This window comes from Schistocerca nitens, chromosome 4, assembly GCF_023898315.1.
Source record: "Schistocerca nitens isolate TAMUIC-IGC-003100 chromosome 4, iqSchNite1.1, whole genome shotgun sequence".
Lineage (NCBI taxonomy): Eukaryota > Metazoa > Arthropoda > Insecta > Orthoptera > Acrididae > Schistocerca > Schistocerca nitens.
This window is the reverse complement of record NC_064617.1, coordinates 628,900,877-628,913,497: the sequence shown is the minus strand read 5'-3', so window position 1 is coordinate 628,913,497 and position 12,621 is coordinate 628,900,877. Positions and strand designations below refer to the sequence as shown.

General features: G+C 47.3%; 1 protein-coding gene across 1 annotated transcript in view; it reads right to left on the bottom strand.

Moving 5' to 3' along the window:
• Positions 1-12,621, bottom strand: part of LOC126252476 (diuretic hormone receptor-like) — a 1,022,674-nt gene that overhangs the window by 94,724 nt on the left and 915,329 nt on the right. The window contains exons 9-10 of the mRNA XM_049953370.1: positions 5,525-5,595; positions 933-1,061 (exon numbers count right to left, since the gene is read on the bottom strand). Coding sequence (XP_049809327.1) covers positions 933-1,061; positions 5,525-5,595 — 200 coding nt within the window. The remainder of the gene's footprint in view (positions 1-932; positions 1,062-5,524; positions 5,596-12,621) is intronic.

The following is a 12,621-nucleotide window of genomic DNA, read 5'->3' as shown; positions in this document are numbered from 1 at the left end:
CATCCGTGCGTCGCTGCGGTCCGGTCCCAGGTCGACGGGCACGTGCGCCTTCCGCCGACCACTGGCGACAACATCGATGTACTGTGGAGACCTCACGCCCCACGCGTTGAGCAATTCGGCGGTACGTCCACCCGGCCTCCCGAATGCCCACTATACGCCCTCGCTCAAAGTCCGTCAACTGCACATACGGTTCACGTCCACGCTGTCGCGGCATGCTACCAGTGTTAAAGACTGCGATGGAGCTCCGTATGCCACGGCAAACTGGCTGACACTGACGTCGGCGGTGCACAAATGCTGCGCAGCTAGCGCCATTCGACGGCCAACACCGCGGTTCCTGGTGTGTCCGCTGTGCCGTGCGTGTGATCATTGCTTGTACAGCCCTCTCGCAGTGTCCGGAGCAAGTATGGTGGGTCTGACACACCGGTGTCAATGTGTTCTTTTTTCCATTTCCAGGAGTGTATATACGATAAAATATATGCATTTGCTGAACAACCAGTAACTGTGGATTTGTCTAAAAAAGATAAATCAGTTTTCACAACATTCGACTCAGTTGTAAGCCGACTAGGGACAGAATGGGATAGTTATTGTCTATGTTTATTACTGGCTCTTTTATGCTACCATCAGTAAGATATTTCACAGCTGTAATTTATGTAACCCTGTTACTTTTCTTTCAATACGCTGTGCATGTTTTATGGTGTGTTCGATGAACGTCTGCCATTAACGTCAAGGAAAAATTTACTGCAAATTAAGTAAATAGGTATGACCTGGCGCATAAATCTCCCCCTATCAATGTGAATTTATTGTTTTATCAGTTTGAGTTCTTAAAACACGCGGTCAACTTCAAACGCTTTAGTACTGTGACACATTCAAATGAGGATTAATAAGCGTGCATGTGCACCTCGCAGGGGCGGACTGAATCCTGGGCGACTCACCCACATGATCATGACGAGGAAGACGAGGTTGAGCGCCAGCACGACGATGGCCGGCGCCTGGTAGATCCAGTCGTAGCTGTCTGGGCTCATCCACGGGCAGTGCCGCAGCAGCGACTCCGTGCTGTGCACCTGTGTCAACAAAGTAGTGGCAGCACGTCAGGATCGTAAGCGCGTTTAATGAATTAGACTTTTCATTTTTTTTTTCGTGTGCGAGCAGTATAATAGCTTGATGCATATAAAACGGAACCACAACTTGGACTGTTAGTACTACATAACATCAGCACTGCTACTGGTTGTACTAAAAACACAACTACCACCACCCCACTACCTCCACCCCAACCATCACCACTGCTACTACTAGCCCCTCGCATTCCGAAGGACGGTCATGGAGTTCTAATTATAGCCCCACATAATAAAGTTAGATAGTACATTTCTTTGTTGTTTGCAGTTTCATGTTTGCACTCCTGGTATAGTTTTAAATCCCAGCACCGAAGTACCGTAGCACGCCGCCACAGGAGCCGATGCATAACGACGCAGCCCATCGATACAATGGAATATCGTTTGGCAACTCGCTTACGGCAGCAGCAGAAACAATCCAGCTGTATGAGGTTTATCCAATCGATTAATAAATTACATTTATTGTTGCTATCCGCTGCTGACGTAAGCACTTTACTGTACGAAACTTCATTTTATCAGTAGTTTAGTTCCTGCAGCGGCGTGATACCGAATTGTGCCCAAACTGCAGATATGTAACTCCAGACAAAGGAAATACTGCTCGAACAGTCCACGGGTATACTGCCGGTTCATAGTGTCCAACGGGCAAAATATCTGGCTGAATTACTTAGCCCCTATGTAGGTAAATGCCCTCATCATATTCGTAATTCCGTGAATTTCGTGAAACGTCTCGACAACTTCAGACTAAAAGACACTGATATCCTAGTGAGCTCCGACATGGTTTTACTATTCACCAGGGTACCTCTACGAGAGTCAGTCGAGCTTATTGGGCAGAAATCTGACGAGAAGACCACCGACCTCTTTAGGCATGTCTTGACCTCTGTTTAATTGGGAATACTGTGAGCAAACGATGGAGTCGCAATGGGCAGCCCACTCTCGCCGGTGGTCGCGAATTTGTACATGGAGTACTTCGAGGAGGAAGCCTTGGCGTCATCCAAATGGAAACGTACTTGTTTCTTCCGTTATGTCGATGACACGTTCGTCATCTGGCCCCATGGTAGGAACAAGGTCCTGGATTTCCTTACACACCTAAACTGCATACATCCAAACATCAAATTCACTATGAAGACCGAAGCAGAAGGAATATTACCTCTCCTGGACGTCATGGCCAAGAGAAGAGCTGATGGTACCCTGAGGCACGGTATGTACAGGAAGAAAACGCACACTGACCTGTACCTGCATGCAGACAGCTGCCACCACCCTTCTCAGAGGAATGGAGTACTGAAAACACTAGTACACAGGGCGCGCAGCATCTCAGACGCATAGAACATTTCCCAGGAATTGGAAAACCTCAAAACCGTGTTCCGAAAAAACGGGTGCTCGGAATGGCACCCACCAACACAGCACAACCTGTGGAGACAGATGAAGTCACAGAAGAAGAGGTAGCCACTGCCTTTATTCCGTACAATGGCGCACTATCTGGGAAAATCGGCCGTATATTAAAGAAAGACCGAGTTGAAACCGTCTTTTGCCCGCCCAATAAAACACTGGCATTACTGGGAAGTGTGAAAGATGACCTCGGTTTGAGGAAGGCCGGCATATACCAAATTCCCTATGAGTGTGGGAAGACTTATATCGGACAAACAGTACGCACCACCGAAGATCGTTGCTGTGAACATGAAAGGCACACTCGACTTAAATATCCAAATAAGTCGACGGTAGCAGAGCACTGTTTGTACGAGAAACACGAGATGGATAATGATCATACCAAGATCCTGGCTCAGACCTCTAAATAATGGGACAGCGTTATAAGGGAGGCTATCGAAATTCGCACCAGGGAAGATCTTATCAACCGAGATTGCCGCTACTAACTCAGCAAGGCTTGGGACCCGGCATTGAATGTAATTAAGAAGACTCTCAGCAAGAAGTACGAACTGGCGACCAGGGCGGACGTAGCAACCACATCGACGCTACGACAGATTCCGGTGCCCACGTCTTCGCGACCACCGGCGCGCGGGCGCGGACGGCGAAGAGAATGGCCCGCGGGGGGAGGCGATTTAAATCGGCCGCCCGCCCTCATGAGCTCAGTTCGTCAGCGCACCTGACGATGGCGACATGTCTGATCGCCGAAATATTGTGCCCGTTGGACACTATGAACTGGCAGTATACCCGTGGACTGTTCGAGTAACAAATACGCCGGGAGAAACTGAAGAATCAAAGGAAATATTAATTACGCAACATTACTACTACTACTACCACTGCTACTATTGAAAATAACTGAAACTGAAGATTCGAATTGACAACGCTATGAAGTTACGTGTAATATCATTTACTTTATGTTAAGCTTGGTTTTGTAAGGTACAGAACTTAAGGCAATGCCTGAGATACACTTTCTTGCCTTTCGGACGCTTTGTTGTTCCTATTACGATTTAATTGTTACTATTAAAAGTAAAAGAATACTGAACAGGTGACTGTGTTCGTGCGACTACTCAACACACAGGGTGTATATAAATAAATGGCCCGGCTTTAAAAATTAATATAAAATTGATTTATTACTTTATATGGACAAATCTCATAACATAAGCAGCAGCAGTTGTCCAAGTTTTTGGTCTGATGCCTTAATCACAATCCTTCAGTATGTGCGCCCTTGGTCAAATGACACACGCGTACACGGTAATCAGATTCTTCCCATATTCGGTGCAGCATGCTCTACATGATGATGTGCAGTGCTTACTTTATCCAATCAAACACTTCCTCGAGGACACGGCATTTCCAGTACATAACTCGCTCCTTCACAAAAGCCAAAGAAAGAAAACACAGGTTGTTAAATTCGGCGTACGGTATGACCAGAAGAGAAGGTTTTTGTATGCTATTGCAGTACGTCCGATCCAGCGTTGCTTCTCAACACGACTGAGAATCTCTCGCATTTTCCTGTGAAAATAGGGCGGCACCGTTCAGTTGCAAAATGTAGTCATTATAATTGGTGTTCAAATGGGTTATAACTAGGTTTCCAACACGTCTCTAAACGATTTCTTTTTTGACTTTTCAGTCCCCCAAGAATACCACTCGTCTGCCAACCTCTTCATCTCAGAGTAGCACTTGCAATCTACGTCCTCAATTGCTGGGCGTATTCCAATCTCTGTCTTCCTCTACAGTTTTTGCCCTCTACAGCTCCCTCAAGAACCATGGAAGTCATTCCTTGATGTCTTAACAGGTGTGCTGTCACCCTGTCCTTTCTTCTTGTCAGTGTTTTCGACATATTCCTTTCCTCTCCGCTTCTGCATAGAACCTCGAAATGAGCTGCCCACACCATTTGTTGTAGGAAGAAAAATGAGCCGCACACTTTCGCGTGCGACATCGGAGAGAAAACGTGCACTTTTGAAGAGGCACGCTGATGCCCTACCGTCGTATGTGGTTTCACTCTCCTCTAGATACGGATGTTGTGTGTGTTCACCTTGCCACTAACATGGAAAGTGACTTCGTCGCGGATGATGTGTCCTTCTACGAAACCAGCGACCTTCATTTCTAACTGCAGCCCTTCTTATTTAAGAGTCGCGCATTGTCACTTTGTCGTCTGGTGTAAGGAGCTGCGCTAATTCCACTCTATGCACTTTAAAATATAATCCCTTACGCAGCACCTTCCAGAACGCAGTCTTTGACATGAGCAATCCCCTCGCCCAGTCTTTCGATGCTTCGCCCACTCTTTCGACGTTTGCGTCAGATACGCGTAGTCGACGAGGACTCTTCTCCTTGCAAAAGAATCTCTTTGTCCCACCCACCTAAGCTATTTTTGTGTGGTCGTTCTTTTCTAAGCCGTGCACGAAGTCCACGCTGCACTGTGAGCACAGATCTGGACACTTCAAAACAGAGCACACAGAATTTTCTGTCGCGACGCCATCTTGAACACAGACGCTACTTCTGCGCAGTAAGCACGAAAAGCGTGCAGTGGGTACTGCATCCGTAGTTTGGGCAGTTGCTGCTGCGTATGCCGTAAACTTTGCCCGTATAAAGTAATAAATCGATTTATTATTAATTTCTACAACCACTCCGTTCGTCTATAAACCCTCTATATGTAATAAACCAGACATAATATGCGGAAAGACATACTATAGATTACATCAGGCTGAATAATTTTCACTTTCGCGAAATTGGTCATTCCACACATTTAAACATTACTGTTCCGATGGGATTCTAATAGGCAATAAACATTTGTTGAAAAGTGTACGATATTTCTATCTAAAACAGATGCTGCTTACAAATAATTCTTCTTTCGTAAATGTTAGTGAGTGTATCGTGTTAACCTGGAACTATAAAACCATAACAAGGAAGAAAAGAAATACTACATTATCTATAAACTGATTGTGGCAGTCAGATATGGATAAATGTAAACTGAGTTTTTCAGCGATAGATGTTCTTACCTGCTGCTCCGTCGCTCTTGGTGCAAAGCTCTTGACAATCCCCCAGAGCAATACGAACACGGCAGGAGCGCCTGTGAACAACAGGTGCAGAAAACCAATAGCGGCACTGATTTACATTACAAGATTATAATGTGGCAGCATTTACCCTTGGAGTCCTTTTGTTTCTGAGTAAACATGAAAAATTGCAACACCGTGAACGAATCGTCTGATATATCCGGAAGTCAGAATGACAACAAATTTACGCTATCACAATTATTATTAACTGAAACTACCAAGCGCAGTTATTTACGTTACGATGTGTAGCCGAGCAGGAATGACATACAGCTAAATCAGTTATCGTGCCTTCTGGTTGAGAACCGTGAAGCAGTTGCCAACAAAAGATGAAAGGTCAAAGTAGTGAATAACATCAGTCTTCCTATAACAGTATTTCTCGACCATTCATAGCTACATGTGGACTGCCATATTCCTGTATAACTGCAGCCTCAAAATAGCTTGTTAAAGCTTACGTAATAGTTATTCTTACGACTCACATTCACGTTTGGCTTTCATCAGAGGTTAATGATGCGATCTAGCTCCAGCTCTGGTTCGTAACTCTTAAGAGGATGCAACTTGGCTCATTTGCATTTTTATAGTAAGTCAAGTGTAATATACTTTTTGCGGGAAATATACAACTGTTACTAAAATGTTTCATTGTAAATACATCCTCTCAACTGTACTTGACAAATTCTTTATTTGGATAAAATCGTACACAGGACTCGAGTTTCAAGAAGTAAATCCAATCTTCAGGCACCACAAAGAGCAATGCAAAACTCATTAATATTGTGAGAGTCCACACAAATGTGAACCTAGGGTCATACCTTGAATCTGTATGAGAAAATCGTACCAGTCACGTAAAAACCCAGAAAATTTATGAAGCAGCATGCGAGAACCATGGCGGATGAAGCATGGATGGGTTCTTTGAGTCAACCAGTACCATGGCCGGTCAACAGGACATAACCGAAAAAAACAGGAATAAATCAACAAAGAAGCGCTCATTGCCAGGCTAATGTAATCTACGAATCAACTGCGTGCGCCAGACATGTGGCATATACTTTAGAAAATAAAATGATGGCATAAATGCCGTAGAATGCTAGTTTGTGAACCGCAAAAATAGCTTACCACAAAAGTTCGCAGCCCGCTTTCATGGGAAGCTATTTCTAAGTTTCGGAAATTAGCATTCTAGGGCTTTTTAGCCTTCATTTTACCTTCTGAAGCCTACGCTACATGTGTGACAGTTCGCAGTTGGTTCGTTGGCTATTTCAGCCTGATGTGAGCGTTTGTTTGTTGATTCACTTCCGTTCTTTTTTAAATTTATTTTCAGATACACTCAGTTTACCTGGTATGGTACTGGTTGATCGAAAGGATCTTTTCATGCCGCACCTTCACGAGATTTCGCATGGTACTTGATAAATTTACTGGGTTTGTTACATCACTGATACGTTTTACTCGTCACATTCAAGGTATGACGTGATGTTGACATTTGTATGAACGCTTATAGTGTTCATTAATTTTATGGTATACCTTCCATTTTGTAGTGCGTGAAGATCAGAATTATAGTCTGAAATTCGTGTCGAGATTGCAGTTTTATCTAAATTAAGCATTTGTCAAATACAGCTGAGCGGATTTATTTACCACGAAACATTTGATTCGTCATGAAAAATAAGTTATGTATGTCGCGCAGGTGACTTTCATGGATGTGAGGATATGAGAACATTACCCATGAATGTAATCAGATGTTAGCTACTACCATACTCCTTAACGTCCCCCCCCCCTTTTTCCCGAACCACACCATCATTAATAATCTTTAGAACGAAACACAAGATTCTTTGAACACTTTCATTTTCAAAGTTAAATGAGATTTAGATTTGTAGATATCATACTACACTATGAGTGAATTAGACAATTGGTGCTGTTTGCTGTTTACCTCTGACAACATTTGTTTGCCTCCCTACTTCTCTCCCTACCGACACTTTTTTTATCCACACTCTGCACTCCTTTAAAATCACCCAAATTAAAATGAGAGAGCAATGATTAAGCCTACTGTCTGTAAATCTCTTAACCACTGGAGTCTTTATTTCCGAACTGGCAGAAATCGGAGGACTTTTGACGGCCAATGTTTTGTGTCTGACCAGTGGTACTACTACCACTAATACTGCTATTACTACTACTAATAATAATGGTAATAATATGGAGGCCCTACAGCAGTATAGTATGTACACTCCTGGAAATTGAAATAAGAACACCGTGAATTCATTGTCCCAGGAAGGGGAAACTTTATTGACACATTCCTGGGGTCAGATACATCACATGATCACACTGACTGAACCACAGGCACATAGACACAGGCAACAGAGCATGCACAATGTCGGCACTAGTACAGTGTATATCCACCTTTCGCAGCAATGCAGGCTGCTATTCTCCCATGGAGACGATCGTAGAGATGCTGGATGTAGTCCTGTGGAACGGCTTGCCATGCCATTTCCACCTGGCGCCTCAGTTGGACCAGCGTTCGTGCTGGACGTGCAGACCGCGTGAGACGACGCTTCATCCAGTCCCAAACATGCTCAATGGGGGACAGATCCGGAGATCTTGCTGGCCAGGGTAGTTGACTTACACCTTCTAGAGCACGTTGGGTGGCACGGGATACATGCGGACGTGCATTGTCCTGTTGGAACAGCAAGTTCCCTTGCCGGTCTAGGAATGGTAGAACGATGGGTTCGATGACGGTTTGGATGTACCGTGCACTATTCAGTGTCCCCTCGACGATCACCAGTGGTGTACGGCCAGTGTAGGAGATCGCTCCCCACACCATGATGCCGGGTGTTGGCCCTGTGTGCCTCGGTCGTATGCAGTCCTGATTGTGGCGCTCACCTGCACGGCGCCAAACACGCATACGACCATCATTGGCACCAAGGCAGAAGCGACTCTCATCGCCGAAGACGACACGTCTCCATTCGTCCCTCCATTCACGCATGTCGCGACACCACTGGAGGCGGGCTGCACGATGTTGGGGCGTGAGTGGAAGACGGCCTAACGGTGTGTGGGACCGTAGCCCAGCTTCATGGAGACGGTTGCGAATGGTCCTCGCCGATACCCCAGGAGCAACAGTGTCCCTAATTTGCTGGGAAGTGGCGGTGCGGTCCCCTACGGCACTGCGTTGGATCCTACGTTCTTGGCATGCATCCGTGCATCGCTGCGGTCCGGTCCCAGGTCGACGGGCACGTGCACCTCCCGCATGCCCACTATACGCCCTCGCTCAAAGTCCGTCAACTGCACATACGGTTCACGTCCACGCTGTCGCGGCATGCTACCAGTGTTAAAGACTGCGATGGAGCTCCGTATGCCACGGCAAACTGGCTTACACTGACGGCGGCGGTGCACAAATGCTGCGCAGCTAGCGCCATTCGACGGCCAACACCGCGGTTCCTGGTGTGTCCGCTGCGCCGTGCGTGTGATCATTGCTTGTACAGCCCTCTCGCAGTGTCCGGAGCAAGTATGGTGGGTCTGACACACCGGTGTCAATGTGTTCTTTTTTCCATTTCCAGGAGTGTATTATAAAATAACTGTTTTCTAGTGCTGTCCAATAGTCCGTTTATTGTTACGAAACGAGTAATGATGCAATATCGGATGAAATGTCGAAAGTACGTTTAATTTGGAGAAGACATTTTTATGAAATGTTTAAGCATATGTGATGTGTATGTTACAATTTTGATGTGTCAAGGTGTCTCAAACCTTCGAGTCAAACCGAAACAGATGATAGGGGGTCAACAAACGATTATATTGAGGTAGCAAACCATTGGTCGGGAAAGTTTATTTGTTGTGTTATGGACATACACAGCGTACACCCTATAACAACAACGTAGCTCATAGTATCTGTGCAAAGTGACGAAACCAGTCTCAATATAGGCACGACAACGGCGCATGAAGTTTTACCGCTCGCTATCAAAGATCGCTGTTGTCTGCTGTACCAGGAGGCAGGTAGCTTGGTCACTAGCAAGCATGTCCTTATCGTTTTCTACGGGGGTTTCATATTCCAAAGTCTTGATGTAATCCCAGAGGGATTAGCTAGGATCTGTCTGGTACCGCTCGCCGCGGAATTTGAATCGCCGCCAGACGTCATGGACGTCGAAGACCCATAGAGGTCTCTGTAGCATTGCGCTGTAAGCTGTGGCGGCGTGCGCCTCCTGGCCCGCATTTAGAGTGAGGGCGCCACAGTGAAACACTTGGTTGCAGCGGCCAATAGCGGCGTCCCCGATCGAGTACTTAAGCGCCTGCCTGTCGCTCAGCCTGGAGCAGCTTAGTTCCCGTCGCTCCGCAATCTTCCTCTCCCTGGACCTCGAACGTGCATATGACCGCGTATGGCATTCCGGTCTCCTCTTCAAGCTCCAAACCTTCGCCCTTCCCATTAACTACGTCCGTCTGATCGGCTCCTTTCTCTCCCGCCGTCCTTCCTATGTCACCCTCCATAACACAGATTCCTACACCTTTTTCCCCTCCGCCGGTGTGCCCCAAGGCTCCGTCCTCTCCCCACTTCTGTACCTTTTGTACACGGCGGACATGCCGCCGCCGTCAGCCCCCGTCCACCTTCTCCAGTTTGCCGATGACACCGCCTTCCTTGCCCTTGCCCCCACCCTACAGCGCTCCCAACACCTTCTCCAATCCCATCTTGACCGGTTCACCGCTTGGTGCAATCAGTGGTTGCTCAAGGTCAATCCCTCCAAAACCCAGGCGATCATTGTCGGCAAAACCACCCCTTCCTTCCGCCTCCTTGATTTCTATCTCACCATCTATGGCCGTCCTATCGCCCTCACTCCCACCCTTAAGTACCTTGGCGTCACCCTCGACCGTCGCCTCTCCTGGACTCCCCACCTCCGGACAATCCAAGCCAAGGCACGCTCCCGACTCAGTCTCCTCAAGCTCCTCTCTGGCTGTACGTGGGGTCTGGACCCCTCCACCATCCTCCACACCTATAAGTCCCTCATCCGCCCTATCCTTTGTTATGCCCATCCGGCTTGGATCTCAGCCCCCCCTCCCTTTATAAATCCCTCCAAATCCTTGAACGTCAGGCTCTCCGCCTCGCCTATCGCATCCGTCTCCCCTCCCCCACGCGGATCCTGTACAATCTCATCCCCTTCCCCCACCTCCTCCTTTTCCTTGAAAGGATACGGATCCTGTACACCTCCCGTAAACTCGATCCTCCTCACCCGCTCATCTCCCCGATCCTCTCCCACCACCGCCCGCTGCCGCACCTGTATTTGCACGTCCCACCCGGTCTCCATCTCTCCACCCTCCTTACCCTCTCCCAAGGTGGCTTCCGCCTCCCTATCAACTTTGACCCTGCCCCACCCCCCACTTCCGGTGTCCTTTCCTTTAGGCACCCTCCCTCCCTTCTCTTCCCTTCCCTTCTCTTTCCTTTTCCCACGTCCCCTCCCTCCACCCCTCTTCCTCCGGGCTTCCCCTCCCCCTTCCTCCCTCCCCCCTTTCTCCCCTGCCCGTGGCATCTCTGCTCTCCCCTCTCGCTCTCCCACTCCCCTTCCTCCTCCTCCTCTCCTGGCAGGTCCCCGGACTCGCACACGCATAGTGAACATTTGCACGCCGGAGATCATCCACATCAGTATCTCGTGTGTGTGCTTCGTTTTGTGTTTCGTGCAGTTACGACTCCACTGTTCACATGTGCCATCGCCGTTCTCCGTGTTTTGTGCACCTTGTCCACAAGTGTTAGTGTTTTTATCTTCCAACGTGAACGGCTTCATGTTTATTGTTTTTTTTTGTATCTCCATTTTTTGCCGGCCGTTTTTTGTGTTGTCTGTATCACCTCTATGTCATGTTCTTGTTCCACTTAAGGCTGAAGAGCAGCGTAATGTGCTGCTGCCAGCCCGCCTGTATAGGTGACAAAAAAAAAAAAAAAAAAAAAAGAGAGAGAGAGAGAGAGAGAGAAAGCTCAGCCTGCAATCGTTCACCTGTGCCATCGACATCTTCAGTGTTTGTGCGTCGTGTCAACAGTTTGTAGTGTGGATAATCGTCGAGTGTGAACGGCTCCATGTTTGTATTTATGTGTCTACTGTTTATTACTCCTCATTATGTAGCTTACGTGTATTCTTTCTGTTTTTTCTCATTGTCTATTCTATGGCTGAAGAGCAGAGTAGAATGCTGCTGACAGCCTGCCTGTTGTACAGGTTTTAAAATAACAATAAAGAAAAAAAAAAAGCTCAGCCTGCCAGTCTAACCTTGCGTACGTCTCAGGACATATTGTCTCGCATTAGACAGCGTGTTTTCTTTACGAGTGGACGTGGTTGTCTCGTTTGGTTTTCGTCACTCTGTTGTCCGTTCTTGTTGTGTCGTAAGGTCCTTCGTTGGTCGTGTCCGTCCTCTCCCGCTGTGTTGTTCTCGAGCCGCTCCGCGGGTCCCGCCGCGTTTCCGTCACTACAACCCCGCGACTGTTCCAGTCTCCGTTACAACAACCTGTAAGATACGGTGATCACGCTGGCACGGGAACGGGATCTCCTCTTCAATCCCATGATAAAGGCATGCGTTGTTTTGGTGATCGATGACAGGGTACAGTCTCCAAGAACTCTCACAGTAACACCATAACATGGTCCAGTCAAACTGGGAGGCAGCAAATAAGATCCTATTAGGTGACGTTAGGCGACGATGGCCACTCATACGTTGACAGAGAGTCATTAGTGGTGGCCACATGATCGTCCTCAGCCAAACATGGGTGCTGCGGCTGTTGAAAAAACCATCACTGGTGAGCATTGCGGCATTCGTGAACAACACAAACAGTATACAGTTCGGCACTACAACACTGCGGTGGATAATGCAGACGTCCATTATGTGCGTTTCACAAGCAAGATGAAGGATATTTATTGCTGGGTGGTGAGCCACACGATCCAACACCATATTTTCAATGTCTGTTCAAAATGGTTCAAATGGCTCTGAGCACTATTCGATTTAACTTCTGAGGTCATCAGTCGCCTAGAACTTAGAACTAATTAAACGTAACTAACCTAAGGACATCACACACATCCAAGCCCGAGGCAGGATTGGAACCTGCGACC